At 51.7% G+C, this 25,238-nt stretch overlaps 2 protein-coding genes across 2 annotated transcripts; one reads left to right on the top strand and one right to left on the bottom strand.

Annotated features, from left to right (window-relative positions):
- Positions 1-3,193: 3,193 nt before the first annotated feature.
- SAP30L (SAP30 like) lies at positions 3,194-14,280 on the top strand. The gene is made up of 4 exons (XM_040573474.1): positions 3,194-3,583; positions 5,350-5,472; positions 7,091-7,189; positions 9,186-14,280. The coding sequence occupies exons 1-4, from the start codon at positions 3,398-3,400 to the stop codon at positions 9,312-9,314; spliced, it is 537 nt and encodes a 178-aa protein (XP_040429408.1). The 5' UTR covers positions 3,194-3,397; the 3' UTR covers positions 9,315-14,280.
- A 9,860-nt stretch (positions 14,281-24,140) lies between these two features.
- On the bottom strand, positions 24,141-25,238 carry HAND1 (heart and neural crest derivatives expressed 1). The gene is made up of 2 exons (XM_040573934.1): positions 24,665-25,238; positions 24,141-24,245 (listed from the first exon to the last, which is right to left on the bottom strand). Exons 1-2 carry the CDS (start codon positions 25,169-25,171, stop codon positions 24,141-24,143), a joined length of 612 nt encoding a protein of 203 aa, XP_040429868.1. The 5' UTR covers positions 25,172-25,238.

A 25,238-nucleotide genomic window follows, 5' to 3' on the forward strand; every position in this document is an offset into this window, starting at 1 on the left:
CCAGGTTCGTGCAGCTGGGGGCTGCAGGGGTGCCTTTGGGGCAGGAGCTGTGAGTTCCCGTCTGCCCTTCAGCTGCTTCCAGGCATCTCTGAAGCCAAGGGGAACGCCCCATCGCACCCCAAAACACCAGCCCGTGCAAGGAGCAGCACCTCACCTCAGACAAGTTTAACACAAAGCAGCAGCCGCAAGGGAAGGAGGATACCTGAGCAGAAATCTAGGGAGATGTGGACTGTGCTGGAGGAGTTGTGGAGGGAGCTGTGTTCGTGTAAGGAGGTGCTCTGTGCCATCCCGGAGGGACATCCTGGAGTCCCTGGGAGCTGACACCTGGGCGGCAGCTACCATGCCTGGGACGCTTCCCTCCCAGCCTGTCATCAGCCACGTGTTCAAAGCGACAGAAAGCTTTCCTGAAAGGCAGCTTGTGTGTTTGCTGCCACGATAAATGGCCATGAGAGTGAAATTTAAAAAACACCCAAGCCTGTATGTGCATCTTTTCTGAAGACCTTTTCCTGCAGTTTGGGGGAGCGCAGCGTTGCACATCAATTGCCTAGCCTAGGGGAAGACGGAGCCCTCAGTTTCCTTTCTCAGCATGTCTACCTTGTGTACAACTGCTGGTAGATCCATCCTACTCCTTGGTTTTCAGGGGAGTGCTTTTAACAGCTCACTGCCCTTTTTGTGGTCTGGTGTTTGGGCAGTGGGAGCAGTCTTTTAGTCCAAGACTGGAGGGGGGTGTAAGAAAAATAAATAAATTTAAAAGCTTCTTTCCAGGCATCTTGTGCAGCACGTACCTTTTGGAGAGTAGCATTTCTGTCTCAAGAACCCTGAATGGATGCCATTAAAACAGTAGGTTCCAGATGACAGCTACGTTGCAGACTTATCTGTAGGAGGTAGTGCTGCTCCAACTAAGATTTAAAGGCCTGCGCAGGTTTCCCTAATTTGATTAGAGGGATGACTTGGATGGGCAGGCTATTACTGCTTCAAAGGCACTAAAACTGCCTCACTGCTGATGGGTTTATGAAACATTGTTTCTCACTTCATTGCAGTTCCCACAAAGAATTATTAGATCAGGTTAGTGATAGATACCTAATAAAGAATGTCTCTGTGAAGCAGTTTATTTTATAGCAAGCTACTTCTGGACTACCAGACTGTGAAATCTTGAGGTTCCCATGAGGATTAATATGCTGAAATAAACTGCAATTATACGAAGACCTCCATTTACTTTTTTTTTTTTTGAAAGAGTAAAAAAAAAAAGTCATTGTGTTAGCCTGAGCTGGAGGTAGTTAGCATTGAAATAGCAAACGGGCAGTGACAAGAGCAAGTTTGTTTTTATTTTTTTTGGTTGTTTTGTTTTTTTTCCCCTCAGTAGGTGTTGCAAAACAATTTTAAAAGAATGGTTTCATTTGCATGGGATGAGATTGCAGGCAGAAATACAGCCTGATGGTAAGTACCAACCTGTTCAGGCACTGTTGGTGCCTGTTCCTCCAGTTGCTCCCAGCTCCCTGTGGAGCAGTCAGGGGAGCACCTGCAGCATCTCCTTGTCATGGGGACAGGAGGAAGCCCTGCCTGATACAAACATGCTCCCTTTTATCTAGTTGCTTGCTTCTGTTACATCTGTCCCTACGGTTTGTGCTTTGAGCTTCCCAAATGTCAAGGCAGTCCTGCCTGCCAATCCAAGACTATTTCAGTGATCTCTTTGCTCCTCACTATCTGCTTGTTGGTCTGCAGGTGAAGTTGTTTGTTTCCACCACCTTCCCCTTGGGGTGGCCAGCTTCTGGGAGCGTCGTCCCTGTAAGAGTGCACTGTAGTTCTGCAGTATGAACAAACAAATTATTCATCGCCTGAGTGCACCAGCAATAAAAACTAAGACAAGTCAGAACTGTTGAGGAAGTGTCTGAAGACTGGGCCCTGCCCTCAAGATTTATTGACACGCTTGGTATTGCAGGAGCTGCCTGAGACGCAGATATTTTGGTGTTCCCAAGGCGGCTGGGTGGGAGCAGGCTGCAGGACACCCGTGTGGGTGCTGCTGGGGGCCGGCTGCTCCCACAGGGCTGCGAGCGGCCTCTTCCCTTCAGAGGTATTTCGTGGGGGCACGTGCAGCACAGTTCCTTCTGTACTAAAGCACACTTTTCTTGAGTGTATGATTTCAAACTTCGCAGAAATATTTTATTCTATAAGACCTTCTTTTGCTGTTTATGCACAAAGTCTTTTCTTCTGGAAGGGGCAATGCTTTTCCCCTCTCCGGTAACTGCTGTCTGGTGTCCCGCAGCTGACAGCACCGCCAGAAGCGATGTCTCCACAGGGCAGGAGGAGTCCCTTCACTTTCTATTTTGTCCAGAGAGGAAAGAAATGCAAACTTTCAAGTTATCTTGCATTGGGAAATGCTTTTCCAGGTTCAATCTTTCCACTGTCCGCCTCCTAATTAGAAAAATAAGTATAATTTTTTTTACACCTCCAGTGCTGATGGTGCCAGGACCAGGCAGGAGCATGTCCCAGGGACTTAGTTACAAGCACAAGGGAAGAAACGCACGCAGTTAGACATTTGCTTTTTATTTTGACCACGTTTAATTACAACGACGCCGCCTCAGCTTCGATCGGCGGGCGGGACGCGGGGCTGCCAGCCTGCGGCCGGGGCCCGGCGCTGCGAGGCGGGGGAAGCCCCAGGGCCTGCGGGGCCGGGCCAGGGGACGATGGGGGCCGCGGGGGTCCCCCGGTTTCCCCGGGGAAGGGCAGGGGCCGGGGGGCAGCGCCCCGGGAGCCGCCCGAGGGGGGCAGCGCGGGGCCGGGCCTCGCCTGAGGGGAGGGCGGGGGGGAGCGAACCGCGTCGCCTTGGCAACGCCGCGCGCCCCCCTCCCCTCCCCTCCCCTCCCGCACCGACCTTCCGGCAGCCGTGCGAGCGCGGGGCCGGGCGGCGGAGGCAGACAGACAGCCCCTTCCTCCAATAGCCTCGCGGAGCGGCGGCGGCGGGTTCCTCCCCTCGAACCTCGCACGCCCAATCGGCGAGGAGCTTTGAGGGCGGCGAGGGCGGGACTTCCGCCGCCGGGGAGGCGGTTTTGTGTGTGAGGAGAGGAGCGGGCGGTGCGCGCGGGGTCCCGGCTCCCCCGCGGGGCGGCGGCGGCGCTTCGGGGCCCGGCCCGGCCCGGCCCGGCCCGGCCCGGCCCTGCTCCGCTCCGCTCCGGCTCCGGCTCCGGCCTACTCACGAGCCGGGGGGCGGCGGAGCGGCCTCCTGCGGGCTGCTGAGGGGGCTCTCCCCCGGGAGGGGGCCCCCGCGGGTGCGGCGGGCGGGCGGCGGGGTCCCCCCCGGGGGCTGAGGGGCGGCTGAGGCGGCGGCGGCGGCGGCTGAGGGGCTGAGGCGGTTCTCCCTCCCCCCGGCCCGGGCGAGGGTCGGGCGGGCGGGCGGGCGATGAATGGTTTCAGCACCGAGGAGGACAGCCGGGATGGGCCTCCCGCCGCCCCCTTCTACGGCCAGAGCTGCTGCCTCATCGACGACGGGGACCGCTGCGTGCGCCCCGCCGGCAACGCGTCCTTCAGCAAGAGGATCCAGAAGAGCATCTCGCAGAAGAAGCTCAAGCTGGACATCGATAAAAGCGTGAGTCCGCTGCCGGCGGTGCCCGGCCCTAAAGTTGCTTCTCCGCACGGCGAGTTGGGCTGCACCCCCCCCCCTCCCCCCCCCGCGGTCCTCCGAGCCCCAGGAGCTGTGGGGAAGGTTTGCGGGGCGAAACTGGGTGCTTTGCTTTGCAAACTCGCTGCCTCCGGTGCTTTTACGCTAGGGCACAGGGGAACGCGCCTGGGTGCGGAGGCAGCGGTGCCTTGGTGGCACGGAGGGGCTCCTGAGGCTCAATGCGGCAGCCCCGAAAGCCGTGGCTGAGAGGGAAGGCTCTGCGCAGAGGGTGGTGTTCGCAGGGAGCCAGGCAGCAAGCCGGCTTTGCTCGGGGGGCTGCCGTGCTGCTTTAATTTCAGTTTCGTACTGGAACGTGCTTGTGCTGCTGGGTGAAACCAGCGATACGGCTCGCTATCTCAATGTAAGAGTAACTAACATCCATTCTTACTAATTAAAGTCACAGTGAAGCAGGTTACTAAAATATAAACCGCTGCATCACGGCCGCAACGTGCAGCAACGTGCGGCGTGCTGCCTTATAAATACAGCACCCGCCTGGTTGTTCGCTGGTCGGCACCGAGCAGCCCGATTTGCTGCTGGCCGCTTAATTCCCCAAAGTGACAGCTGTCAGCTCAAGATAGAAGCGGGTTGTTTGCCGGGTAGAGAATAGGTATAGCGCAGCAGCTCGTGAAGATTGCAGGAGGAATTTCTCAGAAGCGACTCTGCTACCGGAAGTCTGCGCTGCCTGCTTTTCTTATCTGATCTTTAAAGGTTAAAAGCATTAAAAACAAAGAAGGTGAAGTTCTGCGGCCGGCCATGTGGCAGTTTCTCTAGATGGTTAGGTCCCTTTTATACAGCCAAAATACAAAATGTCATGGGAAGAGGGTGACTAAATTTAAAACCTCTTGGTTTTTAGGAATAAAATTGCGGTTCTCCTGGTCGTAGTCCCCCACAGAATAGTCTAGTGGTGTAGTTATTTCATTCTAGGGAAAAAAAAAATCTTTGTTGTTAGATGAAAGGCTTTATAAATAAAAAGAGGAATTCAGCCTAATGAACTCCAAATGAAGGGAAAGTAGAAAGTAAGCTGCAGAAGGGGATTTTGAATGTAGGGTGCTTGTGTCACCTGAAGATATTCTTGCCTTATTGGTATCAAATAATTTTGATGATTTGTGGCCCTTTTGCATATGTACACTAATTTTAATGATATAATATCTGTTAAAATGTGGGTTCAGTGGTAGGGTAAGTTATAGACACTTTTGCTCTTACTTTGCCTGTTTTAATTGAAGTAATTAGCCAGCTTTTGTTTTGCCTAGGTTTTGAAACCCTTGCGTTAATAATCTTATGTACTATTCAAACCAGAAAGTTCACCAGGGTGGAGCAGAATAATATTTTACTTGGTAGCTACCTGGTTGCTCCTAAAGAAAATGCATTTCCTGCAGACAGCTCACTGTGTCTTTCTGTTATATGACTACAACCATAAAAAAGAAATATGTTATCTCTGAGGTTCAGGTTCAACTGCAGCTCTTGAGTCCTTCACTTTCCTTGTCTTTGGTACTTGTAATGTAAGTTATCTTCAGCACAAGAGTACGATACCAGGCCTGGGGTTTAAGATTAGAAATTTCTTAATGTCGGCCTCTTACCCTCAGTCATGAGGTAGTAAGAACGTGTGCTGTGGTTCTGGTGCCTAAGGGCTGCTGTTGAGTGCTGTTTTTACACTACCCGTTTTGATTGCTTTTTTTGCCACTTCTGATCCTTAGGTGAGACATCTGTATATATGTGATTTTCACAAGAACTTTATTCAAAGCGTCCGAAACAAAAGAAAAAGGAAGACCAGTGATGATGGAGGTGACTCTCCTGAGCATGACACAGATGTCCCAGAGGTTAGTAGGTACTGAGTCATCGTAGGATGCTTTACCAGTTTTGAGCGTGGTGAGGTTTCACTTGGATATTTTCGTGTATTAGAAAATAATTTAATTTGCGGCTCATCTGAAAGTACTGTGGAGTTACTCTCATTTTTGAGGAAGACTCTTATCGGTTGTGTGGTATCCTCGTTTTCTTCTTCATCATCCCTGTATGAAATCTTTGACCACGTAAAGCTTTATACAAAAAGAGGTATAATAATCCAACCGTACAGCTTCGTGTCTGTACCACTCCCAAACGGGGAGCTGTTAGTTACTAACCCTTTTTTAAAGGTAAGAAAAGTATATTATTCCAGCGATGACTGGGGTCCTAGGATGGTTCTTAAGTTACCTAGCAGGCGTCATTGTGCAAGGACACTGGAGAATCCAGTCAGTGGCTCTATGATTGGGGATGTGATACCCAGGGCTACTAGGCTTCTGCAGCAGACCTTTGCATATACTATTTTTAACGCTATTTGAAATTACCTTCAAATTGCAGACCATATTTGTAAGGCTTTTTATTTTAAGGAAACTGGCATATTCCTTTCTGTATTTCAAAACGCTAGAATCGTCTCTTCTCTGTCCCACTGTGTGCAGTGTTTGTTTTGGTGATGATTCTGGTACTGTTGGCATCGCAAAAAGTTGTGCAAAGGTAATGTTCGCGGAGGAGCCGAGTTCTGGCCATGTCAGCAGAGCCCTCTGCTGGAAATGCCACCCGTGCCGGCAAAAGGCGTTCTTCTGAATTAAAATAAGATATTTTTTGCCAGCAAAACTGTGTCCCCACACCTCCTGCGTGGAGGTTTCAAAAAAGTAGTAATGTTTGTTTTGTTTTCAAGGATACGTGACCCTTTGTTGTAGCTGATTGTGCTTCCGTTCCGTATGGATCTCTGCTGAAACTTTACAATACAGAGTTTACATCGGTTAACCAGAACGGCTGGTGGAGGCCCAGCTGGCACCTAAGAATGTTAGTGCTACAGGGCGTGCAGGCTGTTTGGTGGTTACAAACAGAGGGATGCACATCACATAGCGGGATATGGACCTCTGCAGTGTGTCAGTCTTAATGACGTTTTCTTGTTTTTTGGCAGAGCTTCCTTTTGTCTTTGAAACATGGCATTTCCCACATGATCTTCATCTTCCTGTAGCCTCCCCCTGCCCCCTGTTTTTAAACTCCGCACTTCCCATTGAAATATTTAAATTTCATTTCTTCTCTGTACTCTGTTTTATGTCACAAGCCCTTTGTTCGATGCCTGCTGAATTGATTATTTTGTATGTGAGTTTTTTAAACCTTGTGGGAACAAAAGATTCCCCTTTGCTCAGAGGTTGCAGAGGTGTAATTGAGAGCAGAAATTGGCCAGCAATTCTGTTGACAGCATGTGAACCAGAACAAAATTTTGTATTTCCCTGAGGCTATTTTGGTCCTTTAACATTAACAAGTACAAAATAGACTTAGATTTGTCCATAAGGCAAGGTGATGTGGTTCTAAATGTGGGCAAGGAACCTTTCTGTTGAAGAGGAAATAGCTCTTTTTAGATCATTCCGCATTTATGCTTAATAGACGCTAAAGGTAGTGCTTATCCCCTGTTCTCTGTATCACTTCCAGGTCGATTTGTTCCAGCTCCAAGTGAATACTCTGCGACGTTACAAGAGACATTATAAGCTGCAGACAAGGCCTGGACTCAACAAGGCTCAGCTAGCAGAAGTAAGTGGTGGCAAGTGGTACTATTATCTCTGTCATTAAAAATCTTTTTCGCTCCTGTGCTGAGGTGCCCACTTCTTGGACACCAGTACCTATAGTGACTCTCGCTAGCACGTACCATGTGCTCTGCGGTAGTTCTTAGGAGATGGTGCCAACAGAAAGCTGCGTGCTTTCTTTCATCAGAGATGGTCATGGAAAACATGGAAGCTAGCTCTTGAAAGCATGTTTTAGTAACTTGCTTTTTTCAGCTTCCTTTCCCTCCTTATTCATAGTTCCTAACCTAATACCTTTAGGAAACAGAAAGAGAACCTGGCTTTGAGTGGCTTGGATGTTATCTGAAAAATCTCTGTTCTGCTGAAACTCAAACGTACCCATTAATAGTCACCTTAAGTGCCCCTATTATTTTCTCTTTCCTCACAGCCACTTGAACTGGTTGGAATTGCTTATTATTTAAGGCAAAATCTCTGACCATGACTTCAGATTCCTTATTTCCCTCCCTTGTCCAGATTGTCTTATGATTCTCTAGTAAGTCAACAAGTAAAAGTTGTTTTTTTTTTCTTAAGGTCCTCTCCTGGTTTTTTGTTGTTTTTTTTTTTTCACACCATACTTAAGAAATAACTCTCTGCAACTCTGTTATTCAGGCTAGTTGTGCTTGGTGTGCATCTGCTCTGCTCTCTCTCCTCATTTGATCTGAAGGTTTTCTCTAAGAAAAGTCTTTTCTAAAGTTGGAGGAACTGTAGCAGTTAAGAATGATGAGGTTGTTTTTGTAAGTTGAGGTTGTCACAACTGTCTGCCCAGAACTGAATAGTGTTGCTGCTGCTTTAAAGAACAACAAGCATCAGACCAAAAAAGACAGTAAAACACTTTCTAGTTTTTTGCAAGTCAGCTAGGGAATGAGTGTACAGAATATAGAGAATGTGTAGTGTAGTGCACGTAGGAGTACGGTAAACGAAGCAGGGTGGTTGTATGTCCTCATTAGTAGAGCTGATTTATCGTGTTATAACTAACCAGTTCATCGTCTGCCAGGTACCTCCTGCCATGAAAGGCTACGTACTTGAGCAATTTACCATTCGTATGCTCAGGAGGAAAAAATAATAAATAAAACTACTGTGCAAGCAGAAAATAACCTTAAAGGGAGCCTAACTTAAAGTTGTCACACACTTCCCAGATTTCCTGTGAAGTCTGAGCAGCTTTGACCCTACGCTGGATCCTCGTCCAGCTCCCATGCTTGAATCACTGCTGCCTGAGGCTCTTAGACTCCTGCTGCTACCCCACCGTAAGGAAAACTCAAACTTCCATAAATCTTCTTGGAGTGACTTGATGCAGGCTGAGCAATAAATTCAGCTTTGGAGCTGTATTGGGTACCAATAAGAGCTTCTTCGCTATTAGAGGCAGACCTCATCCAGCTCCAATGGTATTTTATTCACTTTCTGAGGAAAAAGCCGCTAACGGTTCAGGGCTTATGCTCATATCAGAGAGGAGTAGCTATAACCGATCTCTGATCTTCCCATTGCAAATCCTCTGGTGTTCCTTTCAGTAAAAGCTTACCCAGTGTATTTTTCTTTGGACTCTAAATCTTTGCTACGTCTGGTTCGCACAGCAAAGTGTTTCAGTGTTTCTGACACTCTCCTTAGAATACCGTGATGCAGGGAAAGCTTACTCTTCCAAATAATCTCGGCGTGAAATGCCACTGAGGAGAGAATATGCTGCTTTAGCAGGAGGACATTCTGGCTTCCAAATTCTGCTTGTAGGTTGGCTGCAAATACTGCTGACATAGCAAGACTGTGCTCTGTTCGTATGCACATTCCAGCTGTAAAGAGAGAGAGACGGAGAGAGAGAGGTAAACGAGGACTGACAGTTTGAATTGGTGCATGTTTGCCTAAAAGTATATTACGCTCAGTGGCCCTAAAATAATTTTTGGAAAACACAGAGAACCCACAGTTCCGGTTATTTCTACTTAATTTCCGAATTTTTGTCTTTTTGCATGTTGTCCTTCTAGACTGTCAGTCGTCACTTCAGGAATATTCCTGTGAATGAGAAAGAGACGCTTGCATATTTCATCTATATGGTAAAGAACAACAAGAGCAGGCTGGACCAGAAATCAGAAAGTAGCAAGCAACTAGAATGAAGATTCACAAGAGACTCGGAATAAGAGGGATCTTGAAGGAACAGATGGTATTGTGCATTTTAGGTATATAAAAACTGTTCAAGTATATTGTAAATTTTTTTAAAACGCAGTAAGTCTGGATGACAGGAAAGTATAGACATTTTTATCAGGAATATATGAAAACATGTGCACAGCATGTTTCTGAAGACTTCTCTTCCCCTCATTTAAAAGTCGCATTGGAATCAAGAAATGAGGATAATGAGGAAACAAAGTAAACTTGTAGGACTGCAGAGTCTGCCAACTCAGTGTTTTAAAACATTTCTGGAAATCTGCATCTCAGTGTAATTTAGATCACAGATGGATTTTTTTTTCACTGAATTTAGACTGCATCACAAAACACCATGCAGTTTGTCTTGGCACAGGACTGGAATAGCAGCAGAGATGAAATTCATTATCGAGGTGCGTGGGTCAGAAGTTTGTCTGAAGCTTGCTCCCCACCTACACGTGCTCAGTCTTGCCTTGAGTCAGTGCTTCAAGTCTCAAACTTCTACGAATGCTCCAGCTCACCAAATGTACTCCAGTGAACGCTACTTGACGAGTCTGAAATTTTATTTTTCTCACCTTGTTTCACCCGACATGGAAGCCAAACAACTTTCTACACTCTCTTTTTTTCTAAGTTCTTGTATTTAAGAACTCACAACTTAATTGTCTGTAAGCATTTAAGAACTTCTGCAGTTGCTCAGAATGTGGTATCAAGGCAAATACAGCTTATTTGCTGGGTTTGATTGCGTTGGTAGAAATGCTCATTTAATTCACTTGTATGTGGTTCCCTTGTATTCAAGGCTGGGTGATGAGAGGTGAAAGAATGGGTTCAACATCTGTCTCTTAATCTCTGTGCCACGTCAGGTGTCAGTCACAGGCGATGTGAATTTTACACTGAAGCTAGTCTTTAGCAGGTGTCACAAAACTGCTGTGTGGATTAATAGGCTTGGCAGTCTGCAGCGTAAAGACAAGCTAACGGGTGTAGTGCCATAACCAGGGTAGCAAACTGGCTGGAGCACGGTGCATTTCATCTGCCTTCACAAGCAAACAAAGCATCCTGAGTATTGGAGCACTTGCCTGTTGTGAGCATTACGTGCGCTTTCTGAGAGTTCTCTGGAGCAGAGGGTGGCATGCTGGTGCTCGCTAACTGGGCACTGTAGGAAGAAATCTCTCTGATTCTGTTATTTAAGGCCAAGGTGTCCTTACAAATAACACAGTAGTAATTTTGGCAAAAGGAGCTTGTGAAAGTGTTGCTCGTGACTGTCTGTTCTCCTGTGACCTCAAATTCTACTCAAGGGGATCTCACGATTTAAAGCACCGCTCTGTTTCCATGCTGTCCTAACCAACGTCTCCGCTCTGTCAAAAGATGCCAAGACTCCACGTAGAGAGTGTATTCTCAACAAGCCTTAAGCAATGAACTGAACAGTAAAAAAAAAACATTGGCTAGCATTTTGCCAATGGCAGGTTTTAATATTCCCAAACTGGATGAAGCTTTGTTGAAGAACGGAACACACAGGTCACAATCCCAGCTTCGTACTGCATCACGTGTTTTGTAGGGCGTGAAGGGTTCACACAGTGAAGCTCTTGCTGAAGCTCTCCCAGGGTCTCTTTAAAAATCACGTCAATTTAAAGCAAGCTGTTCACATCAGCTTTGAATTGTGTGCTAATACTCTATCAACAAGTTAAATGAACTTCAGTGTGTTAAAGTCCTGTGTCATAGGCACAATAATCTGTTATGGTACATGCCCCATTTGTGAAGTTTTGGAGAGTGTGATGGTTTCAGCATTTCCTTGTTTGTTTCCATATGGATTTTAAGAACATTGGACACGAGAGAGGCTCACGGAATGAGGAGAGGACGTCTTGCATTGGTAGTTCATGAATGTTTAAAACTTTCCTAATTATCCCGGTCCTTTCGTTACTGAAAGGGTGGAACAATTCCCACATCAGTCAACATGATCTGGCTTCTCTCATTCAAGACAGATAGGCAAAGTGGTACGTTCTCTGACTGCATGTTAATATTCCAAGTGCTCATGTAATCAGAGGATATCACCAAGGGAAAACGAGTTTCTGAGTTGAGAGTTGTGCCTCATCGTAACTTCTAGACCAAAACTGTAAAAAAATGTAGTTTGGGGGTTTCTTTTTTGTTGTTGTATTTGTTTTTTGATTTTTTTTTTGTCATTTGATTTTATTTCTAAAAGTAAATAAATCTGTTGGGGGTGTTTTAGCAGCCAGCAGCAAAATGATTCTTTTCAAGGAAATATGGTGGCAGGTTCCATCTGTTCAGGTGTATTCACTGGAATGCTTTGTGCAGAGGTGGTATCCAGGAAACTTTTTTTTTTTTCTGAAAATAATCAATGGATGTAAAATGTGATTCTTGGTTTCTCTCTTAAAGCAATTATACTTCTTGGGAAAAATTCTTAGTGAAGTGTGATGATGAAGAGATGTTTACCAGCCATTAGCAGTTGTTTATAAGGTGGAAAGCTTCGGGGCAGGATACCAAAGAAACAGAAGAGTCTTTGGCTGTCAGACCCCATAGCCTTATAAACCCTTGCAAATGCCTTATTACCTTGTTCTCAACTTAGCCACAGCAAAACGCCTTGAGCAAAAGAAAGCCGATGTCTCGCTGGAAGGGTTAGCCACTTTCTGGCTGCCGTGCTATAAACTGAAATCACGTGTCAATTCAGTAGCAATATCCATGTTCAGGGTGCCTGTGATTCTTGAAAAGCATTTAGTGTCTAATAACCAGAAAACGCAACAATGCAATTGTCATTCTGTATAATACCGTTCTGTGTATTTGATTCCTTATGCTGCATGCCAATTAAAAAAAGACTTTCCAACTTTTTTTTTTAAACTTCAAAGTAAATGTGTTTGAACCTCACACTTGTGAAGCCATGAGGTAGGACATTTTCTCAGCACTTTTAGATGGGACTCGTTGGAAAGGTGGAAGACCCAAATTGCTTTGGCTGGTGTGATAAGTTGTTGGATTTTTTTCCCTTCTTTTTCCATTTTGCTTTTCACAGATGGGCCTTAAATTCTGTCTAGCTTTGAACCATGGAGCTCAAGCCTTGGGGCATGGGGGATGGCCACGTCATCTTCCATTTATAATAGTGGAAGCTTCTATCTTCCAAGCCTGCATAGGTGACATTCACCCCGGGGCGAAGAATCGTCTTTGAAGCCCTCGAGCCATTACATAGCCAAACCCAATTACATAGACTAATTCAATTCTCATTGAAGAGTTACATCAACTTCAGTAGACCTCTGACCAGATCCAAAGCCATTAGTAGGAAATCCAAATAATGCAGAAACATCTCTACCAGAGTTAATTTCATCCTGTGTACTGACCCTCTGCTCACTTTAAGGGAAGAAGAAGAAATCATTGTTGGTAGTTAATGGCTAGAGCTCAACTTGAGGGAGCTTGAAGCATGTGAAGACCGGAGTAAGCAGCAATCTGATGGCTGAAAAATGCAAATATATCCAAGGAGGCTGTGTTAGAATGCAGTTTCACAAAAAACTGCATCACAACGAATATCGTATATCAACCTGGAGTAAACAATTGCATCAAAAGCTAATGTTTCTTTTGACGGGCACTTTAGATGTTCAGACTGAGAAAAGCAGGAGGGGCAGGTTTGTGCTGCCTGTCCCCAGTACTGTGGTATCCCAGTTTTCCTTAGAAATCTGGCTGTAAAGCAGTAGATACTGTGGTGTGCGAAACTTGACCTAAACACATTAAGTCTGGCATTTAAAGTTAGTCTGAAGTGCAAGCTGGCTTTGGAGAGGCTTTGAAATGAAGAGCAGAAATAATCTGCAGTAAGTGCGTTTTTTCAAGTGGGTCATGATGGTGGAGAGACGAAGAAACGGGACACGTGCGGCCTACGGAAAGACTGAGCAAAACAGCCTTCCACCGTTAGCAACACGCGGGAAGGCTTGTTCTGTGTCGACTCTCGTAATGGATGTTTTATGAGACGGGAAGAAGGGGGGAGCTGTGCACTTTACGTCTTTTGGTTGAGCCAAATGTAAATACCAATGGGAGATCTTCAGCAGTAACTGCAGTTGGAGGGGAGAGGAATGGTCTGCTGGGGGACTGTTTATTTACACTGGCAGATCGTTATACTTCCCGAGAGCACTAGCGTCACTTTGCCTCTACACTTTAACAGAGTGGGTAACACGAGGTGGTCTCCCTTCCAAAAGGAGTCCTTGCACTGCCCGCAGCACTGACTGAAGAGTCCCAAAGGCGAAGGAATGTTTTTGATGCCTCACTCCTCTTGTCACTGACGCCCTTGAGCCACCTCTAGCTTACCAAGTTAGGGGAGGTCTCATTTTCCCCTTCCAAAGCGCAAATGAACTGTTACAACGGGAGGTACTCCTCACACTTCTCACAGCTATCCCTGCTCTCGCGTTTTTGACTTGCCTGCGAACACATCTGTTTGGAATGAATTAATGGTTGAAGAAAGAGCGGGGAGAGAAGGGGGGCTCCTGCCTTAAACTTGAACTTCCCTTGCGAGCAGCTCCGCAGGCCGTCCTGTGCATCAGCAGGCTTTGGGATCTCCTGCTGTGCCCCGACGGGGCTGGGAGCGCTCCTGTCCCAGGCACAGCTCTCTGCTCCACGGCCGCGGTGCAGGGGAGGTAACTCGCAGGTAACTCGCAGAACGGCTTGGAGTCTCTGAATGGGCTTACTGGGAGAGAAAAACTGTGTTCCCTCTTCTGTTTCTGGCCTCCATGTGTTGTGCTGATCTTATGCCAAATGTTTTGGACACCTTGTATTTTTAACTGTAAGATAGCTGTGTATTGTTAAAGCAACTCAGTAACTTATAGCAAAACTGTAGAACTAATTTCTCTGAGGTGTAGGAAATGTCCTGCTTCCACTGTGTATGAGACTTTAACTCTGTACTGTCTGACAAAGATCAAATGCTGAATTTCACTTTAATAAATGATCTATCTAGCAACAAGGCCTACGTTCCCTGCTGCATTTGCCTTTCTGCCCTTAGCGTTTTCAGCTCCAGAGCCAATGGAGTTTTGCTTTGCATGGATGTTTTGTGCCAGGCTTGTCTGATTCACCGTCGTTTCCCACCCACCTTCCTAGGGCTGAAAATACTGCAGACGTGGAAGGGAGAATGGCACCTGCTGACTAGGATATGCCAAGCCTGAAGTAGAAAACTCAGGTCATCGGCTATTTTGTGACAAATCTGTGTGGGTTGCTGCAGTATAAATCACGGAGTCTCTGGAATGCAACAAAAGGCTCGGGAGCAAGATGGGTTAGCTGAAGAGCCCCATGACCTTGCAGTTCAGGGAATTTGGGGCTTTTCCATGACAGGTGTTGGTTTTTTTCCCCCTCTCTGTCATGAACGGTCAGTCAAGTGCAACGTCTCATTTGATTGTGTTTCCTAATGAATGTTCTTTATGTAGAGTTCAGCCTTGAGCTTCTGCTTCCTTCTCGAGTACACCCTTGGCTGCGTTTCATGCATGACTTCCAGCTCCCGTCATCCAGTCAAAGCGGCGTGCCCGGCTGATAAGGTGGGTGCTACTCCAGAGCAATACTGACACAACATCCCGATGTTAAATCCGTTGAGAGATCCTTTTCTGTGTAGTGCTTTGTTTCATTTCATTTTCCTGTATTGTTTTTCATCCTGACCGTCATTTTTGCACACCAAAGATGTCTCTTTTTTTTTTTTTGCTGCAGCAAGGAAGTGAGCAATGCCAGAAATTGGGGCTCCGGTACTTGTTCTCCTGAACTCTGTCATGGCGTTTCCTAAGTCTCTGCTGGCAGTGTCTGAGGTATGTTTTAGCCTTGATTTTTAGCCAGGAAAGAGGTTGTAGCGTAACTTTTCAGACACTTGGACTCTCACAGATGAGGATGAGAGGATGTTGAGAGTTTTACGTTCAAGATACATGACCTGAATATATCATTGTCAAGTTAAATTACACTGTTGATGTGCAGTAAAGATTTGCACAGATAATTCTCCCTGAAACAATCACACACCGTCTCCTGTATCCCTATTCCTTGGTGCTGTCCTGCAGCCAGCTGACCTGTGCGCTCCTCGTTGTTTGATCCAGTGAAATGCCCACGGGGAGGAGGGTGGCAGCTTGTGCTGCTGCTGTTCTGTTTGCTGCTGGTGGCTTCCAGCCATGCGGAACGTGTCTGCTCGTACTGCCAGCGGTGCCTGCGGCAGGCATTTGGTCCCCCCTGCCCTACATCCAGGGTGTTAGCTTTCAGCAGTGAGGAGGTGAGAATTCTTGGGAAGCAACCTTAGGGAACTGAGTCAAATTGTGTTGATGTTTCTCACTCTGCTGTGAAAAACAGCGATCGGTAATTATGGCTGAGTCTAATCTCTTGGCTAAAGACAGACCTCGATGTATCGGAGAGGTGGGAGAGACTGAGTTGGCACACCAGAAACATCCCAGTGTCCTCACTGTCTGAGTTTGCGGACGAGTCTGGAGGCCTTAGCAAAGAACTGGGATCTTTTTGTGCGAGGCAGCGTGCTGCCAGTGTTCTCCCTCTCTTGGGGAGCTCACAGCTGAAGACAAGAGCAGAGGTGGCACAGGCAGGCACCCCAGCACAAGGAGCAGGGGCAGATCGCTTCACAGGGCATCACTTGCATGTTGCCAAGCTTTTCTAGGAGGTAGCAGGGAAAGGTCTTCAGGTGAGGACAAGGGCAGCATACCCCGGTGGAAAGGGAAAAGCTGTGTGATTTGCATTCCCAAACGGGTGAGCGGGGGTCCTCCTGCCTGCCAGCACCATGAGGTGTCTTGTGCAGGGAGGAGAGGCAGAAGGGCTGAAGGAGAACTAAGCAGCAGTTGTGCAGGTGCCATCTTTAGCAAGAGAGAGTAGACTGGAAACTGCAGTGATAGAAACAAACTGCTGGTGAATCTGCGATTTGTATAGACAGACAGATAATGTCGCTTAATCTCATTCTGGCTCCCCGCCAAGCAACCCACAGAATATTTCATGCTCAGGCCTGGAGAGGAATCCGCTCAGTCTCTTTTTAACGCGTTTACGCTGAGAAACCGCGCGAGCAGTAGATTGATTTGATCAGCCCAAACCCGCACGTCCCCCTCTGCGCTCCCTGCTGCCGTGCGAGGGCAGTGTTAGCTCAGCAAGCTGGGTGCTGGGTGCTCGCCGCCTGCACCTCCCAGCCCGCGGCTGTGCGGCTGCCTGGGGGACCAGGGACATTTTCCTGTCCCAAGGATGGGCTCCCGCGGAGGAGCTGGCCATACTTGTCAGATACCGGAAGAGGGATTATGCTGTAGTGGGATGGGGAGATCATAAAAATGGCTTGTTTGGGTTTTTTTCCCTGGTGGAGATTGAAATTGAACATGTCCGATTCTCTGCGTGAGCCTTCGTACGGCCTCCTCGCAATGTTGATGGAAACCAGGCTTCGGTTCTCTGCTCCTCAGCAGAAAGGGCAGCACAGAGGACTGGGGAAAAATGTGAATGTGGATTTAATGGTTTTATGTTTTAGAGATGGGGTTGAGCAGGCTGAGTGTGGAGAGAGAATCTCAGAGCTTTTTTTTTTTTTTTCCTTCTTTTAATTTATTTCCCTTGTACCCAATAAGGGATGACTGCACAGTTCTGCCAGCACTCAATCTCACTTTGCCAAGAGTTGGAGCCAATTTCACATCTCTTATCCTTGCAAGCACTGTTGGCTTCTTCCCTAAGTACCTCAAAGCCCCCTAATGTGCTTTTACTTAATTGTTTTTGGAACATTTTCCAAGATCTGCTTCCTTTGCGTGTTGCAGGAAGTGCTCTGTGATCTCTGCGGCATCCTCAGCAGAGAGCACCGAGGTGGAAGCAGAACTGCCCGTGTACAGAAAAGCAGCGACTGAGACTGGGGAGGAGGGAAGCGTCAGGTAGGTGGATGGCTCCTGTGCTCCTGCTGCCACAGGTCGGGATCACCAGGGAGCCTGAGAACCGCGGGCAGCACGTCCAGCCCCTCTGCACGGAGATGGAGGGAAACAGCCCGGCACCTTCCCAGCTCTGCCCAGCCACAGGGGGCAGCCAGGATCCCACTGTCCCGAAACAGGGCCGTTCAGCTCTTCTCTGTCTGGTCTGCCCTGGAAGGATCCCTGTGCCCCCTCGGTTGACGTTCTCATTGTTTCAAACCCACCTTCTCAACAGAACCAGTTTTTGTTCTTCCTGGAATTTCCACTGGTTTACTGAGCATAAGCCCTGACCCTCATGTAAAAAGCTGGGATTCACGAGTGCTTGGTGTTCTGCTGCTGGCCTTGAGTCACCTCAGCTCTCTGTGTCTCCATTTCCCTGGGGATTAAAAACATACTAAACGCCCTTTGCTGGCCTTTTCTTGTAGGCTAGAACAAAGTACAGTGCTGGGGGAGCCACTGTCCTTCACCAGGCTACTTCTCATCCTCTTTTCTCTTTTCCACGGCCCTGTTTTCCCCATTCCTCCCTGCTGTTCATCTGCTCCAAGTGGCATTCCTCAAAGCAGGCCAATAAAGGTGTCTCTGCAAGGACTTTCCCACCTCTATATGCCACGTTCTTAGAAATAGGAGCCTAAAAGCGTGTGGAATTGTTTGGTTTTGACCCAAAAAAGCTGGCTTGGTTCCTGGCTGTTTTGCAGCGTGGGTTGTTGAATGCAGCAGCCCAGGCACGAGTTTGTGTCAAGCCGATGATCCTTCAGAGCAAAGCCTGCCCTCCGCTCTCTCTAACAGACTTGGGACCAAAGTAGTAGGAATTGAATGGGAAAGGTTGAGCAGGTGAAGGAATTTTGAGGTTAATACAAACTTTGTGCGCTAGCTTAGGTTCATAACTCCCCCCAGCTTCTTGTTTCGGGAAGGAGCTCCTGGCCGAGGCACTTAAACCAGGCTGCTCTGACCCCCGTGTTCCCCCAGCTGCTCCTGCAAGTCAGTTATGGGCCATGAGGATTTTTGTCAAGGTAGCTGTAGTTTAAGAAAAAAAATCCTTTTTCCTCTCAATTCCTCAGCTTTCAGCCACTGGTGACGCCATAAATTCCCCTGGTTCTCTGGTTACTGTAAAGTCTTTCAGGGTGGTCAGGACCTGAATTCCTCACGCGAAAGAACAAGCAGGCGAAAGGCAGCATTGCAAGCAAGGACCTTCCCCGCCTCGTCGGTCCCTCTTGCTTTGTGCTCCCTTGGCTCGAGCCACCTGGGTAACCGCCTGCCCCGCTGCCCACCCAGTGAACACCCTCCCACCAAGCCGAGCTTCCCGCGGGGGCTCCAGCAGCTCTGGCTCCCTGGCCCCACTGATCTGCAGGCTTCTCAGGGCCAGCTCCGGGTTTGCCGCTGCACTTTGGCATCAGAGTGACCAGGAGAGACGGCTTGTCCAGGAAGACACAGCTATAGAGATGGCACGGAGCTCTGCTGGGAGAAGTGCCAGCTCTTCTCACCCCCAGCCTGGTTCAGTACGGCACTGATCCTCCGTGAGACAGCACCAGCTCCCACCAGATTCCATCCTGGAGCTTAAACCCAGCTGCTGTGTGGGACGCGAGTGGGCTGCTGTGTGACACGTGTCATCCAGCTTACCTGGGGGCCGTGCTGAGATGCTCTGGGAGAAGAGCAGCAGGAAAACGGCCACGAAGAGTCACTGCAAGAGAAGATGCTTGCTAACGGGATTGCTCCACCACTGAGCAGGACAAGGAATGGTCTTTCTGTGGAGAAAGCCGTGGTAAGCACATGTGCTAACTCCACTCCAACAACGTGAGCCTTGTGAGAGAAGTAAATACTTCTCCCAACACCCCGCACTGCAGAAGGGGCCCTCGTGGAGCGGAGCAATGAAAGTCGGTGTTGGAGAGGTAGAGGAATGGTGCTGGGGGTGAGTTTGCCCACTTTGTAAGGGTTGTTCTTGGGAACAACCTTGTGTCCAAGGGCGCATCGTTCTCACTTTTCTTCCAGCCCAAGCAGCTGCATGGAGAAAAACAGCCCGGGCAGATCACAGTGCTAGTGGATCTAAACAGGGGCAGCCATAGGTGTACAAAGCCAGATTTATTTAAAAAAAAATAAAAACCCCAAAATGTGGGAGCCTTTATCTGCCCTTGTGGCTGCAGAGTCTTCCCACGCTTGGAGGCTGTTTCTACAGCTACGGGTTGGAAATGCATCTTCCCTTTAGGTGGGTCTCAGAACCACGTGACTCCCCAGGCACGGAGATTTGAGGAAAAACGTCCTGAACTTTGCAACTGAGGGGCCCTCCGCTGGACAGCAAACCTTCCCACCTGAGTGGTACTCGCAGGAGACAGTCTGACTTGGGAGCCAGCAACTGGGCTCAGAGGCTCCGAGTGTTGGGAGAGGATCAAAAAGCTCCCCTGGCTGTAAATCTTTCACCTGCCATGTTACTCACTGGGGCTTGTGGCCATTCCTCCGAGGTCGGCCCCGGGTCAGGATTTCTCCTGTCTCTTTAGCCCCCAAACCTGGAGATTTTTGTCTTATCTTTGACGCCATCTTGACACCGAAAACAAATTATGGCCCAATTACCCTTCCCAAGAGGGGCTGGGGCTACCTTAAGTGGCCAAAACTGTCGGGCGCTTCCTTAAGAGCTGGTAATTAGTGGGGTGCAGGCTGGGGAGCGGGGACACCCCCTTGGCACGGGGTCCCCTCCCGCATGGGGACATCCATCCAGCCCCATCCTGCCTGCGCTGGCCGTGCTGTGCCCCCTGTTTACAGCGGGCAGAGCAGAGATGGGGCTCCCGCTGGCCCCAGCCAGGGGGTGCCGGGGTGCGGGGCTCACCCCCAGCCCAGCTGCCCCCAGCCCTGCCCCGTGTCACCACCCGGGGCCAGGCCCTGTGACACCGCAGCCGCCCTGGTCCCGGCCGTGACCTTCGGGGCGACCTTGAGCGAGTCCCTGCTGGGGCTGGGGACCGGCTCTGCCTCCGTCCCCAGCGCTCCTCGGTCCGGGAGGTTAAACCCCTGGCGCTTGAGAAGTCCTTTTTCTTTTCCTCCTTCAGTGCCATCGGAGTGCAGCTCTCCCGCGCTGTGTGCCCGTGCATTTCTTGCCTGGGAGCAGCGCCTGTTTCGGGTGCCAGCAGGCACTGAGCCGGGTCCCAGCCCACAGCCGGTGCCCGGGCAGCCCCAGTGCCTCTCCCTCTGCCTTCCCTTCCCTTCCCTTCCTGCACCGAGCCGTGCGGGGGCACCGACACCCCCTGACCTTGCCGTTTTGCTCCAGCTCCCCTCTGGCTCCTGGGTGAGCAGTGGCTTGGGCTGGGGCTGCGTGTTTCTTTCCTTTTTTTTTTTTTTTTTTTTTTGTCAGATTGGTATTTTATTTGGCTCCATACTGTCTACCGAGCTGTCCAGCGTAACCCTTCCCTCGCTGCTTCTGAGATAAGGCCGGGCTCCCCGGAGATCAGATAAACAGGCCCATAAATACCTACACCAACAACAAGCAGGGTCTCGGCTTGGCAGGAAGGCAGAAGTATGCAAAAGAACGCGAGGAGCCGAATCTCCACGCACCAAACGCCGGCGGTGCAGAGCGTGGGGTGGGAAGCGTGCGCCGGCCCCGCTGCCCCCAGCTCCTGCCCCCTTGGCCGGGCAGAGAGCCGGGGGGCAGCCGGGTCCCCTCCGCCGGCCCCGGTGGCTGGATTCCAGCAGAGGGGATGCGGCACGTACGGTGCTGCCCCGCGGGCAAGCGAGCCGTGCGAGCGTCTGCTTCTGCCCGGGCAACCCGGGAGGCTGCCGCTTCCCCGCGGCATCAAGTTCACGGCAGGGTCGAGCCGGAGGTGTGCGACCTCCGGGCCGCTGAGGTTTGCTGTCAGGTGGCCAAAGCCTTGGAGCCGGTGGGTGAGAGGTTCTTCTGCCACTCAGGAAATGTTTTTTGGGGGAAAAAGAGGGGATGCTGAGGGAAGGGCGGCTGGGAGCGACCGGCTGCTACCTGCCCGAGGCTGCCGGCTCTCCTCTCCCTGCTGCTGGGGTTTGCTGTCGGAGCAAAGCGAGGCTGCTCTGGGGCATCGCCCAGTCTGCTTTTCCCCAGCTCAGTGGTCCCCGGGCACTGGGCTGCTTGCATACACGCCCCATCCAAAGCTTCCCTTTGGGGCAGGAATGTGTCACAAGGGGACAGGAAAAGTGTAGTGCTTGTTTTCACCCACCCCCAAACACCACTTGATCTAACCTCGCAGGAAAATCCCCTTGCTGGGCAGGGAAACCCTCTGCGGAAATGGAAACGGAGCATTTTCACTTGGAAAATCACAAAGGAGCGAGGGAAGCTTGCACGGGCAATACGTTTCCGGGAAGTTTGCTGCCAGCAGGTACGGCTTACCAGAAACGGGTGGTGAGAGCAGCAGCGATCCCCCCGCTGCGGGCAGAGCACCGCCCCGCCCTGCTGCCTGTCCCCTTCCCAGGAGCAAAGCTGGAAACCCGTAAGAGAAAAAACACGGGTTTTCGGTAGGGCGGTGCATCCCCGGGCCGCAAGTGACGTTCCCAACAGATCCCGTGCTGCTGGGACCGAGGACACCGGCTCCTGTGCGCGTCCCCTGCCCTCCACAGCAGAGCAAGCCCCGGCACCCCGTTAACCCTTTGTCCCACCCGATGCCACGGGGCAGCCCCGAGTGGTGCCGTATGGACAGGGGGATGCGAGCAGGCACGTGTAAACAGGGGCTGGGCTGGGCTGGGTGCATTTATGGTGCGCTGGATTGCAGCGTTACGGAGATGGTTTGGGAGCGTTCCCGTAGAAAACCCGTCCTTTAAGGGATTGTGAAACTTAGCCATAAAATAGGATATTTGGGGCTGATCTGCTGTAAATGTTCTTTTTTTCGTTCTCCCTCAGATGTGTTTGTTTTTAGAAAGGCCCCGTCCTAGCTTCGCTCGTGGAGTCGGTGCCGTGCTAAACTTTTTACAGCCCGAATAAAAAAAAACACCCCCGCGGGCGGGTTGCTCCGCTCCGAGAGGCAGCTTTCCTCTCGGCCGCGGTGGAGGAGATGAGGAAACAGCCGCGAAGTGGGGCTGGGGAGGCTCGGGAGCAAGGGGAGGCTGATGCACGCAGCCGGGGTGCTCAGCGAGCTTTAATTGCGCCAGCCCCCAGCGGCTGCATGTCCGTACGGGTGTGTTCGTACGCACGCACAAAGCGCTTCTAAAACCTGCGCTGCTCCTCCGGGAGGGAGCTGGTGCCGTTTGGTGGCTGCGCACACACCCCGATAGGCACGTCCCTGGCTTGCGGACATCGCATCGTTATTAATATGCCGTTAGTCACAAACAAAAGCTTGTTTGCTAATAGAAAAGTGAACACTCCCAGCTCATATTAGCCTTACAATTAATTTATGACTCTTCCCCATCCTAGTGTTCTTTGCCCTGAGCAGCCTGACGAGCGTTAGGGTTGGTCCCGGCATCTCCAGGAACGGCAGCAGGGCCGGGCTGGGGATGCAGGATCCGGCCCTGAGCCCCTGTGCGCACGTCATGGCAGCAAGTCCTCAGCAACAAAGCCGCCGCACAGAATAAAGGAACGAGGATTCAGCTTTAATTATTAAGGATTATTAAAGATTTATGCCTGAGAAGCAAAAGAGCTGCACGGGGATGATTCGGGGATGCGTGAGCGTCAGTGTGTCCGCGGCTGGCTGCGTCCGTCGCGTTGGGACAGCGAGGAGGGGACACTGCAGCTTCCAAAACGCGTCCGAGGCAGCGCCTGCAGGGATCGCTCCCTCTGCTGCAGCGCTGCCGGTGCCGGAGCCACGCTGGGGGAGCGGGGCCTGGGTTCTCCCGGTGAGAGCAGGGTCCTGCACGGGGCCGGGGAGTCGGTGCCTGTGCTGCAAGGAAACGGGCTCCGTCCGGCCCGCGCAGAGGCCTCATCCTGCCGTCCTTCCCCAGGATGAACGCGGGTTGGGGCTGGCTCAGGAGGGAAGGGGCTGCAGGGCAGGGGCAGGCTGGGGGCAGGCCGCAGGTCCGTGGCTGCGGGACCCAGCCAGCTCCTGGGGCGCGCAGAAGGCAGCAAGAGATCCACTGCCCCCGGCCGCCCTTCAGGACCCAGGCAGAGAGCCGAGCGCTCCCGGGGTCCGGCTCCGTCCCCATGGCTGCGCTCACCCTCCGGACATTTCAGCCTTGACACAAAACGTTCCCACACAAACTCCGCACGAAAACAGTCCCGAAGGAGACGTGCGGAGGATCCCGGCCCAGCCGCAGCGGAGGCAATCCCTTAGCGCGGCTCGGCCCCACGGCAGCGCTGACCGAAGACCCAGCCTCAACCCCGCAGAACCCCTCAGCTCCACGGGCTGGAGGTGGGGGGCCCGGCTGGGAGCCCCCACACTGCCCTGGGCCCTGCGGCCCCCTGCCCCTTCCTTCCCCTGCCCCTGCCCCTTCCAGCACCACCTCGGGCGCAGGGCCGCGGCTCTTCGCGCGGCAGGGAAGGAGAGGAGGCCGGAGCCGAGGCCGTTTGCACGAAGTTTAAGTTTTTATTCGTTTGCTTTTGCGGCTGGTTTCGAAGCAGTCAGTTTTTTAAATACGTGCTGCGGCGCGCCCGGTCCCTCGGGAAGTGGTCGTGCAGAGCTGAGGTAGAAAACCCGGCCCAGGAGCGGTCCCAAATGCACCTCTAGGTAGTTTCAACGCAGCCACGCGGCTCGGGGCTTTACAGCAGCGACCGAGTGACACCGGCCCGGCCCGGCCCGGCCCGGCTCGGCTCGGGAAGGAAGGAAGGAAGGAAGGAAGGAAGGAAGGAAGGAAGGAAGGAAGGAAGGAAGGAAAGACGGCGACGGGACGAGGGGGATTGGGCCCGGCCGCCGACGGGGCGGGCAGGATCCGGCCCTCGCTCGCGTCCCGGCGGGGCCCCGCTGCCCGTGCCCGGGGGGAGCCGCCGCGCTCCGGGCCGGGCCGGGCCGGGCCGAGCCGAGCCGGGCCGGGCAGGGGTCGGCCATGGAGCGGCGCTCAGGGGTTCAGTTCCAGAGCCCAGACCTGCTGGGGCCAGCCCGTGCGGCCCTTCAGCTTCTTCTCGCCGTGGCCCAAGGGCTGCGAGGAGTAGACCTCGGGCTGCTGCGGGAGGGAGGGGAGACGGGGAGAAAAGAGCGGTGAGGAGCGGAGCGGGGCGCTTTTTTTTTTTCTTTTTTTTTTTTTTTTTGGCTTTTTGGCTTTTTCCCCCGGCCCTCTGCAGCGGGGAGACCCGCGACTCCCCCCGAGGAGCAGCCGGGACAGGGGCAGGAGGAGGCGCCCCCCGCCCGCCCGCCCCAAATCCCTCGGGGAAAGCGCCCCAGAGCCGGGACCGCAGCCCCGGAGCCGTCGGGGCGGCCTTTCCTCCGCCGAGGGCCCCCCGCTTTTTTATTTCTCTTTTTTTTCTAGGGGAAAAAAAGGGCAAAAGAAGCAAAGCCTCCGGCAGGGTGTTCCCCCAGCCCCGGCGGGGCGCTGGGCAGCGGGGCCGGGCAGCGCAGGGGAAGGGGCCCGGGCCCCCCGCTTACCGTCTCCCGTTTCCTCTTGTTGTCCCGGCCGTCGGCCTTCTTCAGCTCGGCTTTGAAGCCCTCGGTGTCCCCGGGCTGGCTGTCCTTGGCCAGCACCTCCATCAGGTAGGCGATGTAGCTGGTGGCCAGGCGCAGCGTCTTGATCTTGGAGAGCTTGGTGTCGGCGGGCACGTTGGGGATGCACTCGCGGAGCTCGGCGAAGGCGCTGTTGATGCTCTCCGTCCTCCTCCTCTCCTTTTTGGGCCCCCCGACCCCTTTCCTTCGCCCCAGGCGACCGCTGAGAGCCTCCAGCCTCCCCTGGCCGGCCGGGCCGTACTCGGCGGGGCCGTAGCTAGGGCTCTGCCCGGGGAGCTCGGGGGCCGCCTCGGCCGGGCTGAGCACCCAGCCGGGGAAGTAGGTGCGCTCCTGGTGGCACCGCGCCGCCGGCCCGAAGAGGAAGGGGTCGTGCAGCATGTGGTGGTGGTGGTGGTGGTGGTGGTGGTGCTGGTAGCCCCCCACCACGTTCATGGTCCGCCCCGCTGGCCCCGGGGGCCGCGCTCAGCACCGCACCATGGCCGCGGGGGCCGCCCGGGGA

Source organism: Cygnus olor, chromosome 14, assembly GCF_009769625.2.
Source record: "Cygnus olor isolate bCygOlo1 chromosome 14, bCygOlo1.pri.v2, whole genome shotgun sequence".
Taxonomy (NCBI): domain Eukaryota; kingdom Metazoa; phylum Chordata; class Aves; order Anseriformes; family Anatidae; genus Cygnus; species Cygnus olor.